The sequence below is a fragment of the Balearica regulorum genome, chromosome 6, assembly GCF_011004875.1.
Source record: "Balearica regulorum gibbericeps isolate bBalReg1 chromosome 6, bBalReg1.pri, whole genome shotgun sequence".
NCBI lineage: Eukaryota > Metazoa > Chordata > Aves > Gruiformes > Gruidae > Balearica > Balearica regulorum.
In genome coordinates, this window is record NC_046189.1 from 9,274,513 (window position 1) to 9,302,482 (window position 27,970).

The window sequence follows — 27,970 nt, forward strand, 5'->3', positions numbered from 1 at the left end:
GCTGTCCTTCATCTCACCAACAGTTCCTTTCTTTTTATTATTCTTCTGGCTGTGTATTTAATATAAAAGCCTGACAAGTGTGAGATAACTTGTGTAACTTAATAGCCCTAGAGAAAAACAATGCAGTGGTAGCCCAGCTTGATAGATCACAAAGCTTAGCTATAGATCGGTTATCCTACTGATCAACTCAAATTAGACATTCAAGTTGAGTTTATTGAAGTTTATTAAGGAAAAAAAAGTCAGTGATGTGATACAAGCAGTAATAATAAATATTCTAACCACCACCTCTAAGAACTCTGTCATGCAGACAGGCCTGCAACAATACAGCGAATTAAAAGGATCTCTATTGCCTTAGACTTCAGAGCTGTAACTGTTTAGTCACACAAACCAGTTTAAAATGAGATATACAGTAAAGTATTGGCAGATGCATCATCTTTATAATAGAAGTAGCCAAAACACAAAGGACTAAAGTGTCAACTGATAGTTCCATTTATTTAAAATGGCAAAAGAATATTCCATCAGGAAAAAACCCCATTGCTTTTAGAAATATTTGCTATGTAAAGACAAAGCTATGAATAAGGCCACTGCTTTAAATCTCACCAGCAAATTTCACCCTGGTCGATAAAATTGGAATATAAAAGTAATGAAAACAAACTGCTGAGTATGGAACATGAGTACAAGGTGTAGCTCAAGAAACAAGTATTTGATTTTTGTATTACAATATAGATATACATTTAGCCAGTTGTAAGATGAAAGCAGTAAGTCACCAGTAGTGATGTTCTGTAGCACTGTTAACCTCAGTAACCAAGGGTACCAAAAGTCAGTCAGTGTAGCAATGCTTTCCATTTAAATAGGTACATTACATGCTCTAGGTCCTTTTAAGTTTTCTTTCTCTCTGGCTTTTGCAGGGGGCACATCAGTCTTCCTGGGCACAACACACCAAATTGAACCAGTCGTTCATTTTCTAAGCAGCAGCTGATCGTAGCATTTCTGAAGGGTAGAGAAGTGCCCTGCAATGGCTGTGAGTCACACTGGCTGCCACTGCCCTCCTGGGCACTGGGACTGGGTACCGGGGCTTGAGATGCTGCAGAAGCAGCTGGTCACAGGTGGGCTGAGGTTGGAGGGACCCTGAGGTCAACTTGTCCAACCCCTCTGTACCTGAATGCATGGGACCCGGTGTCGGCATTGTGCCGTCCCTCTGCTTGGCTGCTGCCAGTTAGCAGCCTCGGATAATACTGCGACGGGCAGTGTAAGCCAACCTTGCCTCTTAACTTCCACCGTTATCTTCCAACATGCTGAGAAACAAACCTGTTCCTCCTCGGGTGGAAGTGCAACTTCATCCTTTAAGTACTAAGGATTGCATATCCTGCAGCCATTACTCAGTATAAATTTAACTTCTTTGCTTTCCTGTGCCTTATCCCTAATTGCAAAACCACTTCATTATCAAAGCCTGGAGGGTCTTCTAGCTATTCAAATCAACAGTGAAATAAATGCCCTTGTTCATAGTGCATGAGAAAATTAAGTTCCATTCCACCTGTTATAACCTAAATAGGTCATGTATTATTGTAAAAGATAGGAGTGACCAGATTCTCACCTTGGCAGATTAAGCATAGTGAGTAAAAACATACTCCAACCCCTTTTGTACTCTTACTTTTATAAGAGCAGGTTCTCGTTTTGTCCGATAATGCTGCCAGACAGCACGCTTGCAGTCTGTAGAGGCTTTAGTCTTGATTGCACGCATTGAGTTGCAAGCTCAGCATGTGCCAGTGCAGCTTTAAGGTGGTGTCCCAAGTGCTCTTTGTGAGAAAGCTTGTGCTAAACATCCTACACAAGAAGACTTTGTCTTAAGAAACAAGCAAAAATGAAATGCGGATAACATTTTTTCTTCAGTATGCCATGCCCTTAGAAAAGAGAAAACCAGGACAAACTTCAGTGGCACATGGATTCAGTGTGGCAGAGTGTTTCTCGTCTCGTTTCTGTGATGCAGAGGGAAATTTAAAGTTGTGAAAGTTCTTCAAGAGTAGTTATGCAAAAGGTGCAAGCTTTCAGAACACAACCCCTGCAAAAGAACTAGCTTTCCTTTGAAGCCTTCTATGTACAGCCAACTGTTTTAAATGTTAAATTTAACTAATTCCCTTAAACAACAAAATGCACGTTTCTCCCATCGTTCTTCCTGAGGACCTCTCATTCCTATCCTCCTCTCTTCCTCCGCTCTGGCACAGTATCTTGCTAACTGGAAATTCTTTAACAAAGAATTTCTAAACAAAGTGCGTGCGTGTAAGAGGCTATTCAGAATGCTGTTTATATTCCCACTAGATAAAAATTGCTACTGGACCTTCAGGTTGAGAAACTGATGTGCTGTGAAATATCTAGGGCCTCCAAAGAATTGAAGTGAAGCATGTCACCAAGTCATTGACTGCAGAGCAGGATGCGGAAGCTAATCAGCTGCGTTAATGATGCAGTAGAAAGCTCAATCTTTAAGTTGAATATGCTGAACACATCTGCAACAAGAAAAGTACGTGTCAATTAAGCCAAGCAAAGGCCTCATACTCTAGTCTTTACTAACCACAGCACAACTAGGTCCTCCCGAAGTAGCACTGGATGCATGTCTTAGGATCAAACTAACAATGAGAAAAGGAAAAAAAAAAACCAACCCAGAAAAAAAAAAAAAGTGCCATGCTTTAATTTGGATTTTTTTTTCTGAAGTACACCCTGAAAGGGCAACAGGCAGAACCTTGCAGGTGTCGGCAGGGCAACACTTCCAAGCCGCACACTTGCTCTAGCTTCCCTCCCCAGCCAGACCCCACACAGGAAGGACTACAGTGCTACTCCCTCCTTGGCTTCCTCCCACTGCAAGATGCACACTGGAAGCTTTGCTCTCCTGTTCCTCACCTCTATCCCCACTACCAAGTGGAAAGAACAACTGATAGCAATCCGAGCCTAACGCCGGATTCCCAGCTTTTCCTGTGCATTTGAAGAGACACAGTCTGAAGTGTTAGCTCATGTTAAGTGGCTGATGTATGTCTGAAGGCGAAAAAAAAAAGGAAAAAGCAAGTTCCGGCTCAACCCTCCCACACAAGGCTGGCTTGTGGTACATACCACAGTATCGATCTCTGCTGGGCTCACCATCCGAGACACCTCATCGAACTCTTCAGGAGACATGGGGAGCAGATTTTCTGGAGACTGGAGCCTGGAAGGATGGCTAATAGAAGGAGAAGAGCAGGGACAACCCTTCACTAAAGAGCCACAGCTGGGCTACACATCTGGCTCCGAGTCCAGAAGGGCCACTGATGAGGTCCCTTGGGAAGAGGACCTGGCCTGTGAGCAATACACCATGCTTTGCAAAGCCAGCATGGCTTTAAGTGAAAACTGGGATTACCCAGTGATCTACACTCTAATCAAAGTCCAACAAGTCTTTAAGAACTTCCTTTTCAAGAAATTATTTGCCAGTACAACCACTGGCAAGTTTCTAAGGTTTTTGCCTGAAAACAGTGTTTAAACACAGCACCGCATGTACGTGGTGTGATCAGATTCTCAAAGAGAAAGAAGAAAGATTTGACAAGGGCATCTACAACTTAAATACTGTGAAGAGACATGAACTATAGCTAAAAAGTTATGATCAGTTTATAGAAATCCAGCATTTCTGTGGAAACTTACACTTCAGATACAGAGATTAACTCGGTCTTGATGTAGCCATTTCCCTTGGGACCATCCAAATCCATGGGCTCTGGTGCTTCAAGAAGGGAAAAAAAAAAAAAAGTTTGATTTTTTTTTTAGCATTGCCATCTTCACATTGCCATCTTTTTTGTACCAAAAATAAAGCCTGTGACCCAGATAACGTGCAAGTCTCTCTCCCATGCATTTTACAGCACTATGGTTAATTTATTCCATTTTTTTAGTCAGATTTTCCTTTCTGCTTTATTGAAAATGGGGACCAAAACCTCCCCTAAAGCTTGCTGTAGCTCTACCAAGACATGCTGCCAGGCCACACAGCCAGGATCAGTCCTGTGTAAGAGTCAAATATGAGTCACGGTTCCAGCTGTTAGTGGGAACCCACATCTCTGAAATATCTCGCAGGCTCGTGTGAAAGCTGAATTAGAAAGCCAGCAACAATTACATTTTCAGTTTTTGATCTGGCTGTCATGTTGTGCCTCTTTAAAACCAGAGCTTTTCTGAACCCGCTAAAGCTTAGGTGCTTGTTCTCACTTTTCAGCTGAGCAGCACTCAAGCATGGGTCAGGCTGCCAAGGTGTTCACTCCAACTGCCACCCTTTCTTTCCACGCCACAGAAATTATCCAGTGCCCAAGTATCCCAAGAACAAACATCACACTCGGACTGTATGGGTCATTTATAGCACTCACCCTCCTTCGGTCTGGAGTAGTATTTGCCAAAGGCATTGTCTTTGGGTATATCTGGGTACAGAAATCTCAGTGGATTTTCAGGAATGTTTTCAGCTGCCATCACTTTGTAGTTGCGAATGATATCAGGGAAAGTAACAGCAGAGAGCTCCTTCTTGGTGTACGGTTCTACCGAATGGAACTGGGGCTCTGCAGATGAGAGAAACAGCAACTCTTCAAGGTGGTTTCCAAGTTTTTTCTAAAACTGTCCAGAAAAACTGTGGCCACTTTCACAAATTCAGAGGCCACATGAACAGAAGGCTTACCTGGATGAAACCTACTGTGCTGCAGGTAAATATTTAATGACTATCAGAGGGAAACGACAATTGTTTTGTGGGCTAGGAAGGCAGGCATATGGTGGGGTAGCATCTAGTGATGGCTTTTGGTGTAGTTTGTATTCAGAATGACTGGGGTGACCTGTCCATGGACATGAAATGCAGTATCTCATTAACTAATTAAAGCTGTGCTACCTTTTCAACCTTCTTCCAAATGAGGTCATTCAGACTCTATTGCCTATTAGGAAGTTTGATCCCAGCACATCACTTGGAGCTCTTATGAATCATAAAGAGAGACAGATAAAGCTGCCCTAAATGCTCCAAACGCTCTGACCCTTCTTTGCTCAATTTTTGGATGTCTCAGCTAGGAAGGCAGCAAGGGGGAAGAAGTCATTCAAGCACATTCAGCAGTTTCTCTTCCAGCTGTTGCAGGTCTTGGGCTCATCCAAGTGAAGTGTCAGCAGCTGCAGCATCCTGGCAGGTGGGGTTGATTTAAGTAGTGTGATAAGGGAAGAACCTGGATAGGATATAGTGGGAGGGAAGTACAGCTTTTTGCAGCTTTTAAGTCCCTAGCCTTCCTTGAAAGTAGGAGAAGCAGCCTAGCTAACTAGAGAAGCAAGTTCTTCATCAGTCTCCCTCCTGGAAATAGGAGGAAGAAGAACTGCTAGGAAAATGAAGTAAGTGAATATTGGCTTATCTGGGGAGAATGTGGGGAGGAAGGAACGTGTTGGACTGTGAGTTAAAGCAAGCTGAGAAAGGAGTGTTGCCCACAAGGTGAAGTGGTGGGAGAGAACAGCAGTACAGAGGGCTGACTGTGGCTGTAGTGAACCTTACCTGGGAAAGAAGGCTCTGATGGGGTTTGGAGGGAGATGCAGGTGTACATGTACTAAATGTGTCTTCTAAAAGAGATTCTGAGGAGGCAGGGGAGACAGCTTGCTGGTCAGTTTATCCTCAACAATGTTCCAGGCTAGAAGCAGCACTTGGGAAATGTTATCCCAGCAGAAATGTTGAACAATCCACTGTGTGGCTGATAAACTACACCAAGTAAGGTGTATGTCTGCTATGGCTTGTGGCCTGCTGCTTGTAAGGGTGGAGACTGCTCAGGTGGTTTATTGTGTTGGTTCGCAGTCTGAAGGAGCATAAGGACTTCTTGTTCTGATGTAAGCTTGTATTTTTGAAGACAAAGATGTTCTCTGTTACTGACTTACCATTTTGAGATCCTTCTACCCAAGTAAATGTGATTGCTCCTTCTCTGCTGCTTTCACTGAATCTTAGTAAAAATGTTCCTGGACTCTGGTCTTTCAATAAAGCACGTTCTTTCTCCTTACTGATGAAACCCATGATGCAGCTGTAATGTTGAAAAGAAAAAGCTGAGTTTACTCCTCAATATAAAATCTAAGCTGTGCTGGGCTAGCTTAGGAAAACTAAAAAGCTAAAGTACTTGTAAGAGCCTCACAGAAGGCTTTGTCCTGTGAACAGCTGGGAAGTTAGCAGTAGGGCTGACAGGCTGGAGCTGTACTGTGGAAGCCATGAGCTGCCACAGCTTCCCTCAGTGCTCTTCCTTCTGCCTGGTGGCTTTACACAATCACTTTTCTGAGCTCAGAATAAAAGAGATTGTCTTTTGCTGTCAAAACTGGGCTGTGCAAGCAGAAGTAAAGTTATATGTGTGCGATATGGTCAGATTCTAGCTAGCACTTTTAACCTCCAAAGTACATTAAGGAACAGTTCTTTCTCCTCTTTGGCTGATTGTAAAAAAAAAAAAAAAAAAAAAAAAAGTCTGCTAGCTACCAGATTGCATCCATACAGGTGTGGGCTTTGTTTTATTCCTTGTGCACATGGATGAGCTGTTAGGCTTGTGTGACTACACCCCCCCCCCCCCCCCCCCCCCCATATTCCCCCAATACATTATGCTCAGCAAATGTTATTGCGTAGGCAAGGTGGTAACTCTAAGAAATGGATTGGTCTGAACTGGGACTGGGGAGGGAGTTGTACGAGCAGCACTAGGGCATAACTCTAGTGAAACCCCAACTGTTGGCTTTTTGTTTTTTAAAAGGTTAGAATTTCTCTGCACTGCTGCTTATTGAGTACTACTCAAAAAGTACTACTGTCCTTCTGTGCATTAAGTTAGGGGAAGTGCTTTTTGTACAAAAACTACTAAATAATAATGATTTTGCTTAGAAATTTCAGGTGCTGTAAGCTGCTCTATTTTATGGGGTTGTGGGAAGGGGTTTTGGGTGGTGTTCGGTTTTGTGTGTTTTTGTCGTTTGGTTTTTTTAATATGGCATGTTTTAGGTAACAAATCTGTTTGGTAGTAAATGCACTGTGTATAATGATATACTTAAGGGATGGGAAGACTAAAGATGGAAGAAAGGCAAGTGTTTCTGAGGGTGTAATACTTATCCTTTTGTGTACAATGGGAGTCTCTATCATAACGAATACTATAGCTTTGTCTCTTTTCCACTCAATTATCTGTGTAGTTTGCAAGATTTTTCCCTTTAGTTTCCCTCTTTGCCTTTTTAGAAAACAAAGATTTGTGACTATCCAACAAAGCCAGCTGAGAGAGGAATAACTAATAGTACTCTGGCTTTGATTACCTTCAGGATTTAACTTGCACCTCTTCTTTCTGTTAAACCCTAAACAGGGGCTTGCTCTCATAACTGAGAGCAATGAGTAATGCTATTCAAGGCTGTATGCTATCAAAGACACATGTGAAAACAATCCCACAGGTGCACAGCCGCGCTGAGGTGGAACACCAAATGGGACAGAATTGCAACTGTGCTTCAGTAACAGTGGCAAAAGCTTCTACTGTGCTGGACTCCACTTAGCTATGAAATATGTGGGCTTTAGGCAGTGAAACAAGGCTTGTACTGCTAAGGGCTTTGACAGAACTCATCTGGAGCCAGGGGGTAATAATTTGAAGCCTGCTACTGAATTTGGCAAGATGGAGCAACCCTGCTGTTGTATCTCACAAGTGTGTGGGATCTACTCAGGTGCTCTGCTGTGAGTGTGCTGTTGATAGGGTTTCATAATGCAGCTAAACCTAGGAGGCAGGATTGTGACCTTGGCTGAACCTGTTTCTGGCAGCAATTGCTTCTGAAATTGGCAACACCAAAACTGAAAGTTTACTAAACCAGTATTAAAGGGCAAATGGAACTGCTTTACCATCTGGCAAAGTCTTACTACTTAATAATACTCTATTAAAATCAGTAAAGAGTGTTTTCTGGACTCGTTTGCAGAGAGAGATGTTCAGAGTCTGGCTGCTGCCACCTAGAGGAGGCTCACAAAGCTTGCTTGTGGGCAGGTTTTTCTCTTTGGATTTTTAAGATGGATGATCACTTTATGACTTACACTTTGTTGTATTTGACAGGGAAGACTAAAGTACAAGAGAGGCTCTGTTCTAGGGTGTGGAAAGAACCTACTTATAGCCAGGAGCAGAGGCAAAAAAAATTCTAACATTTGAAGCCCTGTTCTGTGACTTAAATGGGACAGCTTGGTCATCAGACATTTTTGCTTAAAAGCGGTTGCCTCATCAGAGGTTTCCTCACTACTAGAATATTTGCCTCGGATTTTCTGGTTGCAAATTCCACTTTATTGGATCCAAATTATCTGCACAAACAATAGCACAACCTGAGGATGCAACTGTTAGCCTAAATGAAAAGTCCAAGGCAATGACCGTGTCTGTTAAGCTCACTTGGGTCTTACCCATCATTCCAGAGACACAGGAGGTGTTTCTTAATAAGCTCCAGGATTCCCTCAATCCACAGCCAAAAGGGGAAATTTTTATCATTTATATTTTCCTGGAATTCAGAGTGTGGGAAGGGGGAGAACAGGGATAATGAAACAGGAGTTTTATTAAGCAGAGGAAGCAAGCTCTCAATCCTACCAGCATCTACTTGTTCTTTTATTTTTCTCCCTTCTTTCTTCTTTCCCAGCATCCCCATATTCTCTTAAGATTTTTTCCCTTTTCTGCTTCTCTACTCCAGAAGGACAGAAACCTATTAGGAATGAAGCATGTACTGAACCTTAAGGCAAGAGGCAGTGTGAGAGAAATGCCTGCCTGAGCCTCCAGATCCATCACCTCTCCTGCAATGATGCTGGTCTAAGAACAGAGAAAAGGCTCTGGCTTCTGCCTGGGCACTGTCCTTACTGGAGCTCTGCAACACCCAAACCACCCCATGGGGCCCTCAACCACGCTAGCTAGCAGAATAGTTTAGAGATGCTTTCTGTTCAGACTCTGATTTCCATTCTTCATGAGACTGGTATTAATGAACTTGAGTGCTTGTAGGGTCACCACAGCTTTGCTCTTCCCCTGGAGTCTGTTCCTGTCTGCTGTTGTCTCCTGCTTACCAATCCCAGTTTAGGGTCTAAAGCCAAAGAAAGCATGAAGAGTTCTCCTGTCTTGCTGCAGCCAGGGTTATGAAATCTCATGCTGTGGCTTTCTGCCACCATGGTGACCCTCTTGGCTGCCCTGTGCTAATCCTCACTCTAACCCAGTTGCCCCTGGTCTGGGAAATGTCCCTCACTATGACAGAGAAGAATTGCTCATCTTGCTGGGGGTTTTTAACACTTTCTGTAATGGTTAAAATAGAGAGCTATTAATAGCAATTCCATTAATAATTCATTTTTCTGTATAGTTTACATAGCTCAAAATCATCTACTCCTTGCTATTACAAGCCCTTTTCCTCCTTTTGCTGCTACTTTAACCTCACCATCAAAACCTCCCACAACTATGTAAGCTCTAGAATATACGACTGAAAAAGAAAGCACACTAGAGGAGTAAAAAAACCCAAACAAACAAAACCCACCCCAACCTGGCCTTCAAAAAAAAAAAAACCACCCCAAGACAAAGCTCTCTGTTCTATCTCAATTTTTAAACTGCATTCATACCTTGCAGAATCTTGTCCAAGGAATAAGGCCATCGTGAGATCCTCCACATGCTGACCCTGAACAGAATAAATTTACTTGTCATGTTCCATAAGTTACTTAGGCTGAAAGAAAAGTATTTATAGCCCCAAGTTCTGAGTGCTTATTTACAACTCCGAGCTGTTGGACTCAAAGCAATGTAAGGCTACAGTAGTCTGATAGCTAGTGCAGGGAGGGCTTGTAGAGCTCCCCTCTGGAGAAGCTCACTGCCTGAGAATGACGAAATGTATTTAAACAGACCTTGTGTAATGGGAATGAATTTGTTCTCACACTTTCTGTGCTGTGCCTTGCCTAATGCTTGCCAGTTTCAAAGTGCTTCCAGGAAAGAGACTGAAATGTTGCACATATCTTCTCCAACAAAATAAGAACACTGCAGCCCATAAGCTTTTCTGTAGGAGCTCAGCAGAGCCTACAACATCTTTCTGAGGTGAAGCACTTCCCTGTCTCAGTCCTGGTGACTTGTAGGCTTTTGCCCCAGAAACTCTTGACTCCTAGGTCTGCCCCAACCAAAGACTCATCTCATTCCTGTTGCAATCATTTCCCCCCTGCCTTGTTTTTATGTCAACAGTGTTTCATAACCACAGCAACAAAAATCCTATGCTGTGGCTACAGCAGCTAGAGCTTTGCAGACCCTGACTGTATTCAGAGCCAAATTCTTTCTGTTACAGATCATGCTATGGATTTCAATAAAGTCAGGAATCTGCTGCTTTCCCTCCTATATCTCTAAAAATAGATTAGGTTAGGGAGCTTGTTTCTGATACTTGACACCAAGATTCTGTCAACTTTCACATCACAAAAGCAGCAGGTGAGTGGTATCCTGGCACCCTGATAGATTCTGCGTCCCCTTGCACCAAGGGATCCTGAATATATCATAGAATATCCTGAGTTGGAAGGGACCCAGAGGATCGAGTCCAACTCCTGGCTCCACACAGACCAGCCGAATCAGAGCACATGACTGAGAGCATTGTCCAGACTCTTCCTGAGCTCAGTCAAGCTCGGTGCTGTGACCATGTCCCTGGGGAGCCTGCTCCAGTGCCCGACCACCCTCTCGGTGAAGAACCTTTTCCTGATATCCAACCTAAACCTCCCCTGTTGCAGCTTCATGCTGTTCCCTCGGGTTCTATCGCTGGTCACCAGAGGGAGGAGATCAGCGCCTGCCCCTTCGCTCCCCCTCCTGAGGGAGCTGTAGGCCACAATGAGGTCTCCTCTGTGTCTCCTCTTCTCTAGGCTAAACAAACCAAGGGACTTCAGCCTCTCCTCATACACCTTCCCCTCTAGACCCTTCACCATCTTTGTTGCCCTCCTTTGGACACTCTCCAGTAGTTTCATGTCCTTTTTGCACTGTGGCGCCCAAAACTGCACACAGTACTCGAGGTGAGGCCGCACCAGCGCGGTGTAGAGTGGGACAATCCCTTCCCTAGAGCGGCTAGCAATGCCGTGCTTGATGCACCCCAGGATACGGTTGGCCTTCCTGGCAGCCAGGGCACACTGTTGACTCATGTTCAACTTGCTGTTGACCAAGACCCCCAAGTCCCTTTAAATATAGCATTCAGCTACCTAGATTTTTTTTTTAGTAGTAAAATACTTCTAGTTGAAGACAGAAGAGTTAAATAGCATCTCTACTGTTACTTGGAGCCTGACAAAGAATCTCTGAAGTTCTGAACTGCAAGTTGACCATAGAAATATGTCAGTGGTCACTTTGTCTTCCAGATGGTTAATTAGACTAATAAAAATTAATCTCCTTGCAGAATTCTGAAAAGTAACCTATTAAATCAGTAAGCTTTTTGTCAGATCTTGTGTCTTGGGGAAACTAGATGAAGGGAATATGAGACTGGAATGCTGTACTTACCATCCAGACCCACTAATGTCAAATCCCTTTAAATATAAATGCTGCCTGAAACTTAAGGTTAGTGGAATATACAGTATTTTAACTATAGTCTACCATGTAAACTCAGTAGCCATGTCAAGTGTCCTGCCTATCAGGCAAACTGACAAGGAGTTTGGAAAACAAAATTCATGGCTGATTAGGCTGTAGACTTTCATTTGGGATACGTTCCATTTGATATCCCTTAATAGTTTCATAGTGTTTGCACTCTGATATTGCAACTGCGTTTATGCAGACAGAGTAAATCCCCCTGTACTTGGGGCATGCATGAAGTTAAAATCAATGGAGATGGATTTAACAACAAACCCCAAAACCCCAAGAAACAGCCACCTCAAAGATTGATTAAACATGTGCATTGTTTCAGTAGCTCTTCAAAAAGCAGAAGTAGTCCCAATCCGCACTGCCCTAATGCATAGAACTCCTCAGTTAGAACTGCAGACCTTTTCACGGCTTGACTGTCATTTGCAAACTCTACCATACTGAAAACTGGAAAATGCTCCGCTGCTATGAAGTGACACCATATGAAGGGAAAAGGTGTGCCAGGAAATAAAAACTTAAAATACATTGCGGAAAAGAATTGGCTTCAATTCAAACAGGCCACCTGTTTGTTCAGCAGAACCAAAGGGTTTGAAGTGATGGAAGCAGACCATACCAAGTAGCTTCTCTCCCAGCATGCTCAGCTGATCCGCATTAAGTCCCCTCTTTGTTACAGAAGAAAACTGCCAACTCAAAACTTCAGAAAGTTTAGACCACTTTGCAAAAGGTGGATTCAGAAAGAAGGACAAGTTCTAGAATGGAAGGGAAAAATATAATCTACAGTTAATAAGCATTAATTTTGGAATGCCATTTGAATTTACAAAAGCATGTTGCCAAAACAAAATGCTGACTTAAGAATGGATGTCAGCTTGAGATGCCTCTAGAATAGCAGGCTGCTACCCTGACAGGCACTCTTTACCCGGAAAAGCAATCTCTGGGTCTTTCCTTTGGGCATGTCTCCTCCCACTGGGTAGAATTCCTAGATCAGCCAAGTGCACTGCATCTGAATTCTTAAAAGTTCATTTGGCTTCTCACTGTGTACTGTATATACTGAATACAACGTATAATATCCTTATGTGAGTTTCAAACATTGCTCTGTTTAGGATAGGTAAGTAGGTCACTGTCTCTCTCCATTAGTCATCTGCATGGGAAAAATGCAGCAGCCACTTGTATACAGGCAATGCTTGAAAATTACACATAGTATTTCTGATGGAATTTTGGGAGCTGAGGAAGCTCCTCTTCTACGTAAAGAAGTAGAAGGGGGGGTGTTGATTTGGTTTTGGTGTTTTTAAATACCTTGGGATCAGTAGACAGCATGTTGAACCACAAGATAGAAGCCCATCCACTTGGAAGCTGGCTCACATTTGAGATCACAACAATGGGAAGGGATGTGGTCTGAAAGGGACAGAAAAGGAAATGTGTCAGATTGCCCTGTACCCCTGCTGCAGTCCTCCCCTAGATTACCCACAAACGCATTTCCATTGCAACTCCCTGCTTGCATGGTCTTAACTCTTTCACTGGACACTTGTACGTAGGGGAGAAAGTGTCAGTAGGATGAAGTACTAGAAAGACTTGGGTTGTGCCTTTTTTTGTCTCTGATAAAGACCTCCATATAGTGTCAGTTACGATAGCACTGATAGTAACAGAGTTCTTAGCATATTGCTTCTGAAATAAGTGGAAACTGATACCCAGAGAGCTTAAAACACAGGGCTGGTTGCTGGTTACTGGATACTTTGCAAAGCACATCTACTCTTAGTTACCCAGAGATTTGAATGCATTCTCACTGTATATGTGTATAAAGAGGTGTTGTAAAGTGTCATTAATGTATTTTGAAATAACTGAAAGTGTTTTATATCCAAGTACTTTTTTAAAAAAAGTTTAGATTATTACATGAGTGACATACAGAAATTTAAGTCCATCTCTCTTTCATCTAAGACATACCTCAAGGTCTATTACCAAGCCAGGCTGGCACAGCTGCGTCTCAAAACTCAAAGAGTGAAGCTCTTCTGTTACAATGAGAGGACCCTTTAAAGGGAAAAAAAAAAAAAGCAAACAAAAAAACCAAACCCAAAAACCTTTCAGGGTCTGAAAATTCGCGTGCAGGGAAGGTAAGGGATTTATTATAGGGGAAAAACCTTTTCTACTCAAGGTTACTTACTCTAGACATCAGAAATGGTTTACAGGTCAAAGTCAAGTGACAATGCTAACTTCCTAAGGGTGCCTAGAAAATACCCTTTTTTTTTTTTTTTTTTTTCTTGGCTTCTACCCCAGAGCCATATAAGAATCTGTCCTTGCCAGAAAGTCCTGTTAAAGCTAGGTGCCAGTGAGGGAGAGTCCAGAGGGGCACCATTCTGGCAGTAGCTCTCATCTGCAGATGCCTCCTAAATGGATTGTTTCGCAGAAACACTGAACTCCTCCTTTATTAATCTGTCATCCTGTCTTTTTTCATGGCACTGAGCAGAGTATTGTCTTAAATGCCTGAATGCCTTTTTGGTATTACACAAAGCTTTATGAACAAGGTTAGTGTTGCTTACCTCATTTGTTCTGCTCCCCGCGTTCTTCTGTTCTTTCAGTTGCTGCAAACAAACAAAAACCCCTGTTACTCGTTTACCTCAGCCACAAATGAAAGTGATAAGGGATGCAAACACTTGCATGCTTTAGTTGTTTGACTGTATGCAAACTTGCTGCCCTAGTGTCTGATCCTATTTGGTCCTAAGCTGTGGAAGCCAAAGGATTAAACTATAGGTAACTACTAGTCTCTTATAAACCATTCATCTGTGAAAATAGATATTGCATCCTTTTGATGTAATGCCTTTATGTACGAGGCCTCATAAGAACAGAAGCAGTGTGAAATTGGGAAGGATCAGATGAAATAGTGGTTTATCAAAGTACCCCTCTGACTTGGACAATAAACTCCAGACAGTGTCTGCTATGGACAGTGAAGGGAGACTTCCATGTTCACTGCTTCAGGACTTTTCCTGTTGTAATGATGGAACCAATCTGATTTATCTCGCAATCTGCAGATAGTGTTGTATAGTCTGTTCAAGGCACTGAATTTTTTTGTAGCTGCCCCCTCCTAGACAATTTTCCTCTTCCAGTTTCAAAGCTCTTTAAACTACTCCAAGCTCTCCCATCTATGGGCCTTCCTCTGAAAGGCCCAAAATATCATTTTTGGCTTCCTTTTTTCCTCCAAAGAACTCATTGCAACATAAGCTGTATGGCAGCAAATACTTGTTTGCCTCTCTGGCCTTACTTCAGTGACAAGCGATAGCGTTTCAATTGAAATGGGACAAAGATTTCAAAAAGGGAAGAACAAAGAAAAATGATTCACAGTTCCTCTTATACCAAAATAAATGATGACTACAATAACAAAAGCAATTTGTATCCTTCCTACCACACCCTCTACCCACACAATTGAATGGATGTGTTAATAGAAGAAAAAAAATCCCCTACCAAGTGCCTGAATTCTGCTGCTAGACTTCCATTAGTAGATTCTTCCATGTTCATTACTTTTGTGTTTGTTCCCAAAATATTAAATTTCCTGAACCTTCATAAAAAGAGAGAAAAGAATGGTCTCGTATTCATTGAAAGAACCCAATATTAATATACCAAACTGTAATGACACGTACCCTTTGACTGAGTTCTTCTCACTTACATCTCTGTTAAAAAAAAAAAAAAGACAAAAATGACAAGTCTTTTAAAGATTCTGCCACAGACACAGAAAATGTGGGTGTTTGTTTTAGTAGCTGACTGAGAATTGGTAAAATGCTTCTGTGAAATCTTTTGCGTAAAGGAGGAGGCATTTGGCTCAAGCAGTCAAAATAAATATTGTGCTACATGGGCCACCTTTTACTGAGGTTTAAATTTTGCTATGGGGGCTTTTATAATCAAAGCAAGTCCTTTCTTCTACTATACAGGCCTTAACTCTGGCTCTGAGAAAAAAATACATAGTACTATCATTCTAAAGTGGCTTTCAAAGCCTGCAATGTGTTGAATAAAGTGCTGCATCCCTTGAAGCGGTTTTCCAAACACTTATGACTTTACTGAGTTGCGTTATACCTGGTGCACTCCTCAAACCCTCAGCTCCCACATCCACATAAGAATTTCTTTTCCTTTCCCCCATTTCATGCAAGCTTCTGGACCCCAGAGGTGTTTCAAGTGAACAGAATGCTGCTTAAAGACTGGAATGTGAAGATAAAAACTCTCCTGCTTTCTTAAAAGCACATCCCCCTTTCATGACCTTACAGCCACTGTTATCCTGGAGAGCCTGTTCCCTTTTCTTTCCCTACCCTTAAAGCAAGCGCAGAGACCTTCTGTGCTTTGTGACAAGTCTCTAATGGCAGAGAGAGATTTAGAGCAAGGGCATGGGTAAGAGGAAGGGATGATACACCTGCTGCCATGGAGAACCAGCCTGCTCCTGGCCAACTCGACACTTAAAACATGACTGCCTTCTGGATTTCTGAACATGGGGACTGCTTACCATTAATGTACACAGGGATGAGAAAAAAGCAACATACTTATCAAATAAAACTTTGACTTTCAAGTTGTAGTTCAATTCCTGCAATTTCACCAGCAATCTGGAAAGAGAAAGTAGTTTGTGTTTGGTTTTTTTGACTGCAATTGCAAAAGACAGGTTCTCTTCTATCATACTGCTTATCACAGGTATACCTAAGCTGCACAACTCGGGGCTATGTACAGGCTCCAAGCTTGTTCCATACAAGATATTATATTTGCAGTGACAGGATAAATTAGCAAGGTCTGTAGATGCTGATCCCAGGTCCTGATTTAGAGAGGAAACTAGATGGGCAAATGAGTTTGTCTTCTGCATGACAGAGTGGTGTGCGTGCATTCTGCTGTTCTGTTGTTTTTCTTATACACTCAATACCCCCCGCTCCTGCTAAAGGGTAAGAGCTAAATGCAAGTTAAACTTTGCTAGAAGACATCCCCCTGCCATGTGGCACTTTCCTCCTCCTGACCTTAGGGCTTAGGCTACCATGTAAGATTTGCAATGCTTTCAGCTGCAGGAAGCCAGTGACATGAAAGGCTTACCACAAAACAAGATGGAGAAAGGGAAAACATACCTCAGCTTTACAGTAAACTGTACGCCTGTCTTCAGAACTAATGGCCTCTGAGGATGTGTTGGCATGCAGGGCTGCCTCTCTACCACAAAGGAGCTGTGGAAAGAACATATTAAAGGCACTTTGATTTATCAATGTTGTCCTTAAGGAATAAGAAACTACATAAGTAAACTTTAAAAGAACGGTGATTTACTGGTAGTACTATACACTTTATTCATTCAGTTTCTATCTACGCAGAGGTCCGTGTGGGGGTTTTTCACTTGTATCAACAGCATTAGAGATACTGCAAGTATAAAGTGATTTCCGAAGGGGTGGCTTTTCCTGAATACGTTGATGACTTGAGTGGGAAGAGTGCTACCTCAAACTTCCCTGAAATCAAATGGCATGTAAACACTGTGATGGTAACCAGCATAATCTAAGTGAGGAGTGTGGCTTTGCAACTTCCTAATACTTGCTAAATACTTACAGTTACGGTGCTACGTAACAACACATGCGCAAGAGCTAGATAAACGAGCTGGGGATTTCAGGAGGGCTTGCTAACCCTACAAGGCAATCTCCTGAGGCTAACCTGTTCTGATACACCCCAAACTGTTGCGTCTTGGGCACCTTTTGTTTAGCATGGTGCTGCATAGACATAATTTTGAAGTATTTCTACTGTTACCAAGTCCTAGGCAGCATGGAGACTTTTCCTTCCACTATACTCATAGGCAAGATATCTGTAAGCTGCTGTTTAGATAATTAAACAGCAGATAGGCTTCTACAGCTCTTCCTCGCTGCCTTCACTTCACTGAAAAGCAGTGCCTGTGTTTTCCGATTAGTGGTCAAAGCGTCTGAATGGGACTCTGGAAACCTAGGTAACACCCTGTTAAGGGAGGCTAGAACCTACTTTATCTAAGGCCCTGCTCTTATCTGGAAGCAGGAATTCTTGTCTGCTGTATGTTTACAGAATGGGACTCTGACATTATGTGGGGCAATTACAGTTACAGTAACTTGCATCACAGAGATGGTACAGCGATATGGCTGGCCTCCCTATGCTGGAGACAAAGAAGATGCATCCCAAGGCAAAGGGCTGGAGAATCTAGCATGTAATCATCTTGGGCATAGCTTGGTGTGGATGGCTTCTTGTCTCTATCTACTAGAGATACCTTTGCAGGGCTGAAGCTTGAAGTGAGAAATGGATTAACAGACTAGGAGTTTGATTCCGTAACCAATGCATATTGTAGCATAGCTCTTGCAAACTTAAATGATGACTAATCACAAACCCTTTCCATGGGCCTAAACCAGTGGAAAGCCTAAATAGGGTAAATCTCAAAAATAGTCATTGAGTTTAATGTTTGTGATAAACTTAGGAAAACCTCAGAAAAAGCCAAGTTAGTGTGCAGGAAATACTGAGGGAAAAGGAGGAAAGGTGCTCTCCATCCACTTATTTACACAAACACAAAGATGACCCTTCTCGTCTGTTACCTCTGGATGAGCTGTTTGAAAAGACTGTATGTTCGGTCCTGCAGAACTTGTTTGTTTTTTGTGATGGGATCAGGGTCATAGGTAAACTTCTGCTCCAGTTCCTCAAGCTTTTTGAGCTGCTGACGAACTTGCTGTAGACTTTCAGCAACAATGGTGAACCTACAATTACAGAATCTTATTACTTTTAGCACCGTTTTGGATTGTAATAATGTAATGAGACACCAGCCAAGTGACTGTCCCTAAAGGCTAGGCAGTGTACAGGGAACACTTCTTGCTAATTGGAAATGTGGTGAGGTAATCAATGAAATGTAGTTATGCTGTGACAGAATGAAAGTGCGCAATATAGATCAGTATATTTTGCAGATCTGGTGTTCCTTCATAACACATTTCAAGTTCCTGGGCAACACAGTCCTTGCCTGGAGACTTACCAGTTCTGTAGCTGGTCAAGGCAGGCGTTGGGCGGGCCACCAATACATGCAGTCTGTTGCCTGTGTTTCCACTCCACCAGCTCGTCATTAATAAGAGCACTCTGTGTGTGCTCCGTGGTGTTCAGCAGCTGTACTATCTTGTTCACCACTTCCTATAGAGGAATTACTGTTTATTAAAAATACTTAATATAGGAAAACTAAGTACTGTTTTAGCTAATGCTATCTGTCTTGCAAAACTTTGCAAGGACCTCAAAGTAATAGTTTGTCAACAGTGGATGTTTCCTAAAACACCTGCTTCTCTTTAGCTGGAGTATTTGCTAGAGTAAGTGGAGAGACAACACATATTCAGTATTGCTGAATTCTAAAGATTGTCTCAGGGTCTCGCACCGCGTGTCCCAAGCGTGTGTGTGGGATTGCCCAGTGCTTGCCGTAGATTTGAGCACTGCAATGAGAGTGAGCACATTAAAAGCTAGAGCTGTAACTTTTTTTCAACCAGTTTTTCCTCAAGAACATGACTATTTTGATACTTCTCCCTTTCACTGTTCTAGCTTTACCTGACAGTTTGATAAAGGTTGCTAAAAGAGAACTGCTTAGAGATGCTAGGTTTTTCAGTCAGGATGGAAAGAATGAAATCTTAGTTCAGCTGATGTTTTATATAAATTATGTCAACCCAATGAAAATGAACATGTGTTCAAAATGAAGTGCTGTCACCTTCTGAAAGAAAACTAGAATGCTACCTTTCTCTTGAGGTCAAGTGACAAAAACATCTTCTTGAGATTCATCTGCTCTTTCTTATATTCCTCCTGCGACACACCATTGGACTCATGCTCTGTAAAATAAGTCCAAATTGTGAAGGTGAGGCTGGAGGAGTGCAACAGGTTGTGCCCCTGTGAGAACAGGGAAGTACGGGTGGAGGAAACATTGTGGGGAAGAGGGCACCTGCCTGGCTAATGTTAAGTGAAGTGTATATCTCTCAAGCTTAAGGGAGGAAATATTTACTGCCTCTTAGACTTTTCTTGTGATTCCTCTTTTCCTCCTTCTGAAAGGACAGAGTCTACACTTAAAGCACTAATGCAAGGAAAAGCTGCTATCCCAGTGAAGTAATTGAGATGTGAGTTAGCTTGCTTTTTTAGCAAGAACATGATTTAAAATAATGATTATATTGTGTAAAGATACACACAGAGCAATTTGTTCTCATGCTGACTTCAGACTTGAATCACTTATTTACTTAACAGGTAACTTCTGTTGCCAGGTTATCTTAAGGGAGGATGTTTACAGCTTCCTGAGTGTAGCCCATGCTGACAGATCCTACTTAGCGGCCCTAGCTACTCCCTCTGCTGCCTACTGACCTTAAGTTAGAGGTGCCTGTCTGCCTCACGCAAGCGCTACCTGCCCCCAAGTACAGAGCACAAGATCACGGCTCAGTGTTCCCCGTAGTCTCTTCTGAACATGTCCCTCTTCTGAGGGACAGGCAACTGCCAATTTGCACTGGAATCTGAAGCCTTTTCTAGAACAAAGTAAAAAATAGAGACAGATCTGTAGAATGAAACCAGTGGGGACTACAGCTGCATGTGCTTCCGTCAGTACACAAGGGCCTATAAAACTTGATGCAGGGAAGGCGTTTGTAAAATACAAGATGACAAAGAGAAGCATAAAATGAACTATTTGGATGTATGGTTGAATGGTCAGTGAGTCTATAGGGTTTGCTATTTCTAGTAGCAAAGGGATGTAAAGGACAAAGGAACCGGGTGTTAACAAAGAGGCTCGCTTTCTTCCTGTAAGAACAGGCACATGCAAAGAATGCATTTTTAGGAATTTAGGTTTCAGCGTAAAGCAGAATTAATAAAGGAGGGATATCATCAGTAAGTTTGGCTACATATTGTCATATTTAGTTTCCTGACATAAGACAGCAAAGTTTACTCTTATAAATTACATGCAATAGGGTATGTCCTTGATAAATTACCTCTGTTCTGCAAGGTTTTACATTTAAAGTCATACTCATCTTGCATATCTTCCAATGTCTTGATGTCTTGCTCCACGTCCTATAATGCACAAATGAAAGCAGCCACAATTATTCAATACTTTCAGGTAATGCAAGACTTGTGATGAGGAACTGCCTGGCACCAGCCGTTTACAGAGACGAAGTCCAGTATTACAGCAATGCCTTTCCTGGAAGTCCCTAACAGGAACTATCCCTAAACTTAGTCACCCTCCCTTCTTCTCGGCTAATTAAAATCTGTTAACTATAAAATATGGAAAAGGTGTCATTGTCTAGCCATGTAAGTTCACAGAAGTCAGGAGAACCTAGGCTACAGTGGAAAAACTTGGAACAGCACACAGCACTTTAAACAAACTTTCAAATTCTTAATAAATACTGTCATGACAGAAAGATTTTCTCCAAGCAATACTTAAGACAATAAACATCTATATGGTAACTGAAAATCTATGTTCTAGTTAACAACAAAACGGTCACTATATGATTTCTTAAGCTTTTCCTCAGTTGCTAGTATTTCAGATGGGTAAAAGCTTTTGTTATTAAAACTGAAGCACAAGAAATTTGATCTTGCTAAACCAGTGAAATACCAATCTGTATTACGGTGCCATTGACAGATAATTACTTTTAAGTCACTGGTGACAGAGTTGAAAACCAAACTATTACCTTATTTTTACTTGTCACTTTAGAAAGTCTTATTTCATGTACTGAAAGCTTTTCAACATGTATCAACCAACAAACACCACTTTAAATAGTTACATTATACTTACTATAACGCTATTTTTTACAGCCTTAACTTTTGCATCAAGCTCCTTCTGTTTGTCCAGCATCCCAATCACAGTGTTCTGTATGCTGCCCACTTCCATCTGAGGGTGCAAGCAGAACAACAGAAGTCAAACCAGAATGACCCATGACAGCAAATACTTTTTCATTGATGTAAGTTAGTGGCTTTTGTTAGCAAACAGCTTGAAACATGGCTTGTTCTGAAAAAAATCATACTAAGGTTTTATAATATAAAATCAAGTTGAAGTGAATTTGCAAGAAACAAGGGAGGATTAAAAATGTCTGTGTGACAATGCTGCATTTTTTTATCATAGCAACATAAACCTATAAACGTATTTTGTTTTCTCTTTGCACAAATCTATTCTTTTATTTGCTTACCTTCATGTATTTCAAGAAATCGGCAACCCTGAACACTGCCTGACATCTATGTTAAATGTGAGATTCATCCATACAGGATAAAGGGAGAAACAGGCTAAGAACAAGATAGGCCTGCATACAGGCAAAGGGGGTAACCCGGTATGTAATTTTTTTCCTACAGGGCATTCAAGCACTCTTTAGATCTCTGTACAGTTTCTTTGACAGCTGACCCCAATATTGTTCAGGAAGCTTATTGCATCACATCACTCGGGGAGAGTTGCAGTAATTTGAAAGACAGGATTTTTCGTTCCACACATCAGCAGTTCTGTTGGTGTTAGAAACTTGTTGTTCCTCTAATGTGGGACAGTCAGGTATACAGTGCCTCTCTAACATGTCAGCTTAAGCTAAGGTGATCAAAAGTGTTTATTCTGGTAAACTGGCAAAGGTCCCTCGTCATAGATTTCAGTCATGACCATTAATGCAATCTGAGCGTACTCTAATGCTTGGGATTCTCCTTTGGTTTTTATGATGCTCATAATTGTGCTTGCTCTGATTTTACCTTCTCAGCTTTGGGAAATGAGAGTGTTAACCAGAATGCAGAGGTAGGGCATAGTGGTGTACCTAGTGCCAATAGTAAGTACTGGAGGACTTGTTTCCCTTTCTGATGACCCAAACATATTGCATGCTGGAAAGGCAGTTGTGTCTGCTCTGTCATGTGCCAGAATAGAAACTGCACAGCTGCACTGCAGCTACAAGGTATTGGGGAAGGGCTTTGTTAGTCATGGTTTTCGAGGAGCTGGTTTTGGACGCAGTTGCGTTAAGGCTCCTTGTTGAAAGCCTGTGCCTGAGTGCTCCTCCCACTCTCTACAACACACATGCAAAAACTTGCTCTAAAGGGAAGTATTTCAGTATCAGAACTTAATATGCTCAGTCAGTCATCACTTTATTACCACATAAGTGGATTACATCTAGCTATACAGTTTGCACTCCTTTTCCCAACCACAGAATTAATTTTATTGCAAAACAGTTCTCCTTGAGAAGGAAAAAACAGAAAGATGAAAAATCAGAGAACAGATGAGGAAAGAGAAGAATATGGCTTTATCTATGGGTCAGAGGAAAGAAATGGACTTTACTTAAAAAAACAAAATAGAAAGAAGTACTTGGAGATAACTGGAAGAAGAATGATGCATCACTTGTCTAGAGAAGCTCCAAGGCTCAGCTGCTCAGTAGGGAGCAAATTCAGGAGTAAAATACATAAGAAAAAAGCTAAAATCTGGTTGGTGAAATAAGGCAAGCACTAATTATTAAACTGCAGTAAAATCTGATGAGCACATCAGGCTATACTACAGAAGCATTAAAAAAAGCGTAGGAATAAAAATTACTTCCTTGCCGTTTCCCTTCCGAATGCCTTATATAGCACAAACAAGCCACACCATCCAGCTGGTACATATTAGTGCTCACTTTTCTGTCTTTAAAAAACATGTTGTTGAGCAGAGAGAGGACAGCCTGTTTCCTCTTTCAGTCTTCTTCCACTCCCTCTGCCCCATATAATAGGAAAGAACAGCAGACATTCTAAGCCTGTTACCTGATTTGACAACTGGGCACTGTTCAGAATTTTCCTCTCTTCTTTCAGACAGTTGTAGATGATCATTGCCATGTGTATTGGGTCTTCTTGGAAGTTATCCTGGCATTAGAGATGGCCTATTGTTAAAGTTCATACTCGTAATCTCTCGTCTTTCAGTAAACTGATTGGCAAAAAGATTAGTGGGTGACTGCCTGTGAGCCTTGGGGCACACGTTGGACACAGCATGCCCCAAGATCGCAGGGAGCATGACAGCTGCAACCACCTCCAAGAATGAATTTCTATTTTAGTTCATTAGCGTATGAAGAGATGGCACTCTGCACAAAACAACAGGAAAGGGTCAGAGATGTTACTGGGAGAAGTGAGATATGTTCTCACCTTCTCTCAAGAGCCGTTCTCACACACCTTTGAAGTATAGCTGCTGGTTTTGAAGGGTGGCTGTCCTATTTTGACAGGTACAGCTCTTGCTCGGTGATGTAAAGGAGATGTTAGCTGCCACTTACAAACACGCAGTCAAGGCTGGATATAAGTTCAACCTTATTGTTTTACAAGCATATGACATTGAAACACACTCTGGATTAAGTACTGCCCTGGGGATGGCTGAGCTGTACCAGCCTTGACTGGTCTTCATTGCTGATCTATAGTTACTATCCAACAAGTACAGCCTGGTTCTCTTCTCCTCAGAAAATGCTCCCCTAATCACTGCCTTGTGATGAGGAGAAGCTAGGTGTGTGGGAAACAGGCTGTGGAGAAGGTGAGCCTATGGAAGATCCTCTGCCATGCAGCCCTACAGGGAAGACTGACTAAAGGAAATAACTAGGTCCACTAAGGATATGTTCTGCACTGCCACTCACTACCAATTGCTTTGGACCTTTTCTTTGTCGGTACAATACAAAGCACAGAAGTGCTATCTAATGACAAGCCCTTTGCTATCAACTGTAATTCTGCGGTTACATGGGAAGGATTTCTTCTCCTGTGTTGCTTCTGCACCAGAAGCTTGTTAGGACACTGAGGAAACTGGCTGGGGAAGGGGTGGGGTAAGCAAAACTACATTTGAGTAAGTGCTCCAAATACGTATAGTAAATACTTTACAAACTATAACTTTCTTTTTTTCTAGAGTTCTCAGAAACTGTAACTGTACTGGTAATGAAACTGTAACTTTCTAACGGTAGCAAATTAAAACAAAAATGGAGCAACGTTTGAATTCTGGCTTTAAATTAGGGTTCTCGCACATTCTCTGTGAAAATCTCTCATGGCAGGGTAGTTTGCTTAGAGGCATCCAATTACTCTACTGAAGCAATTCAAGCAAATGTATAGGTGTATACCCCACTCATACCTGAAGATTACGTTTGCTTTTCCTTATGTTGTGTTGCAGCAAAAAGTTGTTTTCTATCAAGAATCTACTAAATTGATCATCGAGCTGTGACAGCAGGTCGTGGAATAACACCGTAGCAAAAGATACGTTGTTGGCTGCATGTTCCCTAGAAAAATTTAAGGCATGCTTGTGTTAAATACACCTTCAATATAGCATTCAAAAAATGTATACAGGAATACTTTACTTTTAATCTCCAACTCCAGCTGAGTATATGCAAGCAGTAAGAATTATCTTTAAACGTAAGCCAGTTTCATTATCTCAACTTTGACTTTCCTTGATACAGAAATGTTGCTTTTCTCCGTATTATTCTTGCTACGTTCTGTGCAACTTCATCTACTCACTCCATGCACATCAAGAAGCTAAAAGTGAACCTGATGCAGGTATGCACACTGTACCACTCTTCCAAAAGCAGCTACTCCATAGAAATTATAGCAAAAGTTCAAAGTCTGCAAGCAGTGAGAGACTGAGCTGCCAAGGAAATAACTGATTGGTCTTGAAACAACAGCTTCTGTTACAGACCAGCTGAGGAAAATACGAGATGGTACACTTGTTACTCCCAGGTGTCAGGCCCCTCTAGAAAGCCCTGAAGAGGGGCAAGAACCTGGGCTATAGCACCCACACAGCTATTGAAGCATCCTACCAGCAAAGGTTCACGTAGCAGCTCTCTTTCCCCAGTGTTATCCTACCTCCTGTAGCAGCACGTTTGAGAACGTTGCTTATTGCACGACCTGAAGGCCAATTTCTATACTTACCAATCCTGGTTTTCCAGCCACTGTGCAAGGTACTGCCTGATTTCCATTGGAAAGCTGTCATCGTATAGCTGGTGAACTTGCTCTAAAAACTTGGAATCGAGTTGCTGTAGCTGATACCACTGAGCCATCCTGGGTGGGGGGGGAAAATCAATGTAAATGCTTAATCAGTATTTGGACTGAACTAGTGAAGAGTAACTCATTTAAAGTTTTCAGGAACAATGGCAAAATTGGAGGAGTTGGAAGGAAAAGTGTTTCCAGCAAACAAAGATTTTATTTTCAGCTGCAGCAGTTTTATAAAGCTAATCAGTAAAACTGAATATAACTTCTTCTGTGCTTGTTTTAACTTAAAAGAAAAACTGTAAAATTGCAAATTAGGACAGTGCACTAGTTAATGAAAAATAACTCCAAAGCTAGATCACCTTTCCCTATGAAAACTTGCCTTTTCCCTCCTCCCCACCCCCCCCACCCCTTTGAACCCCTTTTCCCAGCATTTAGGGTACTGGTAGTGTTACTGTTCCCTTGCTCAGTAGGGATACAGGAATGAGGACCTGTGACTCTCTAGGATCGCAATCCTGTATGTGGAGTTTCACCTTTTGTTGGTGTAGAGATACTCCCCATCACTGAGAGCTGGAAAAAGTGAGAGTGGAAAATCAAAAAGGAACCTTTAGGGGCCTATTTTCAGGTGCTATTTGTGTCCTCACTTACTTGTTCTGCCAATCAACCAGATCTCAAGTCACTTTAAATGGACAAGTATTGGAGAGCAGGTTTTTTCTACTATATGCTTTAGCTCCCATGATTAAATTTTCAGGCTAAATTAAGTAATGTCTGCAGCAGACAGGCTACTTGAAATGAACTAATCTGACAGAGAGAAGCCATGATGTTCAGCACTTGTATGACAGAGTGGCTGTATGTTCTGATATATGATCTCTGGCTGCAGACCTGTTACTGTCTCCTCACTGGGCTGCAGTTTAGCATCTTGTAGTGGAAATGGCATGTAAAGATATACCCAAGGTTGATAACATGGGTGGTGAGATGCGGGTCCACTTGCATCTGCAGCTTTTTAAAAAGAGTGATAGGACCTATCCAAGGAATAGGGCAGCGTCGGGGTGAAGGACTGACTAGCTTATAGATGGCTTCCTGACAAATCCCGTAGTGTTTGTATGCCAGCTCCCTTAACTGCTGAGTGGCATACGCTAGAGTTAAAAATGCTATTATGTTTAAAGCAAAGGCTCTGAGGATTTTGACGTGCGTGAGGTTCAGATTACAGGTAACGTGGCATTTGAGTATGCTGTAGTGACACCAATATCGTGTTTGACTGTGTGCCTTGGTGAGGAAAGCTGGAAGAATTTGTCTCAAGGCATGGAATTAGTCTGGCTTGGCTTCCCCCCCAGCGCTTAAAGGAAGATGTACTCCAATCTTCCTGTGTCCTAAAGCCACTAGACTGGGAAAGGACTGAGCAGTGACACAGGACAATCTGAAAAGGTGGTTACAGAACAATATTGATAATGCACCAAACGTGATCCTTGGGGATGCAAGCAGGGAAACACGGAAAAGGTGGGAAAGCAGCAGCTTTTGTGGAGAAGACATTAGAGACCCATACCGGGGTCCAGGGCTCTGCCTGCCCCTGCCAAACTGACCAGAGCGGTGGCACAGGATGGAACCCCTTTGGCTGTTCTGCCTTCCCGGGGACAAGGGCAGCACGATCGCAGCCCGTACGTGTCCCCAGAGAAGAGAGGCCTCGCTGGCAGCCCCTCACTGGGTGGTCTGTCTGCAGCTGTGGGGGCCTGCGTGCCCCGCTAGCAGCCTTACCGGAGGGTTCCTGCCGCAGCCGAGCTCCGAACTACGCTGAACCCCGCCGCCTCCTCGCGATTCCACCCTTCGTACCGCTCCCGACTTCCCGGGTGATGGCCGCCCACCCACGCGGTGGCAGTTCGGGAGCAAAGGGCGTGAACAGCCCTCCTGCTGCCCAGGACCGACCTCCCACACCTTCCCAGCCACGGCGCCTCGACGGGCCCGCGGGGGCGGACAGTGCTTCCCCGTGTGCTGCTTCCCCCCAAGGCCGGGTGGGCAACCCTGCCCGGAGCCGCGGCCGTTACCGGCCGTTACCCACCGACCGTTACCCGCCGCCCGCACTTACTCGTGGGACGAGACTGCGCTCCGGCTCCGCACCGCGACCCTCGCTTGCGCCCAGAAATACCCGCAAAGCTACCGGGGGGGGGGACCGGCCGCAGGGCCAATCAGAGCCTAGCCCTCCGCCGCTTCGGCCAATGGATGCGCGGCAGCGCCGGGATGCCCCGCCCACAGCCCTTTGCCTTCCGCGTAGGGGATCGGGGTGTTCCCGGCGCGGCGCCCCCCCCCCCCCCCCCCCGCTGCTGGCCGCCCCGAGGGGCCGCGCTGGGTCCCCCGGCCCCTAATAACTGCGCGGGGTTTGCGGGCAAAAGCACCAGGCGTGTAGTGTAGAGAGGGGTTCCACCTGTTAAGAAATGGCCGCCCAGCAGCGCGGCCATGCTGGCAATGGCAATAGCAATAGCAGGCGAAGCAGAAATAGGGTGAGCACCGTTCCCCGGCACAAGTCGCCGTTTTTGTTGGCTTTTGGCTTTCCTGAGCAGCGTTACAAGTCTGGAACCATGTGAGAGAACGTG

General features: G+C 43.0%; 1 protein-coding gene across 1 annotated transcript; it reads right to left on the bottom strand.

Moving 5' to 3' along the window:
• Positions 1–205: 205 nt before the first annotated feature.
• Positions 206–27,593, bottom strand: STAT1 (signal transducer and activator of transcription 1). The gene is made up of 24 exons (XM_075756194.1): positions 27,466–27,593; positions 25,329–25,457; positions 24,538–24,682; positions 23,205–23,303; positions 21,250–21,345; positions 20,450–20,528; positions 19,224–19,315; positions 18,487–18,638; positions 18,059–18,217; positions 16,598–16,690; positions 16,034–16,093; positions 15,146–15,175; positions 14,970–15,063; positions 14,051–14,092; positions 13,458–13,541; positions 12,813–12,911; positions 12,133–12,268; positions 9,560–9,615; positions 8,375–8,469; positions 5,881–6,020; positions 4,362–4,547; positions 3,658–3,733; positions 3,100–3,202; positions 206–2,501 (listed from the first exon to the last, which is right to left on the bottom strand). Exons 2-24 carry the CDS (start codon positions 25,454–25,456, stop codon positions 2,478–2,480), a joined length of 2,268 nt encoding a protein of 755 aa, XP_075612309.1. The 5' UTR covers position 25,457; positions 27,466–27,593; the 3' UTR covers positions 206–2,477.
• Between the last annotated feature and the right edge of the window lie 377 nt (positions 27,594–27,970).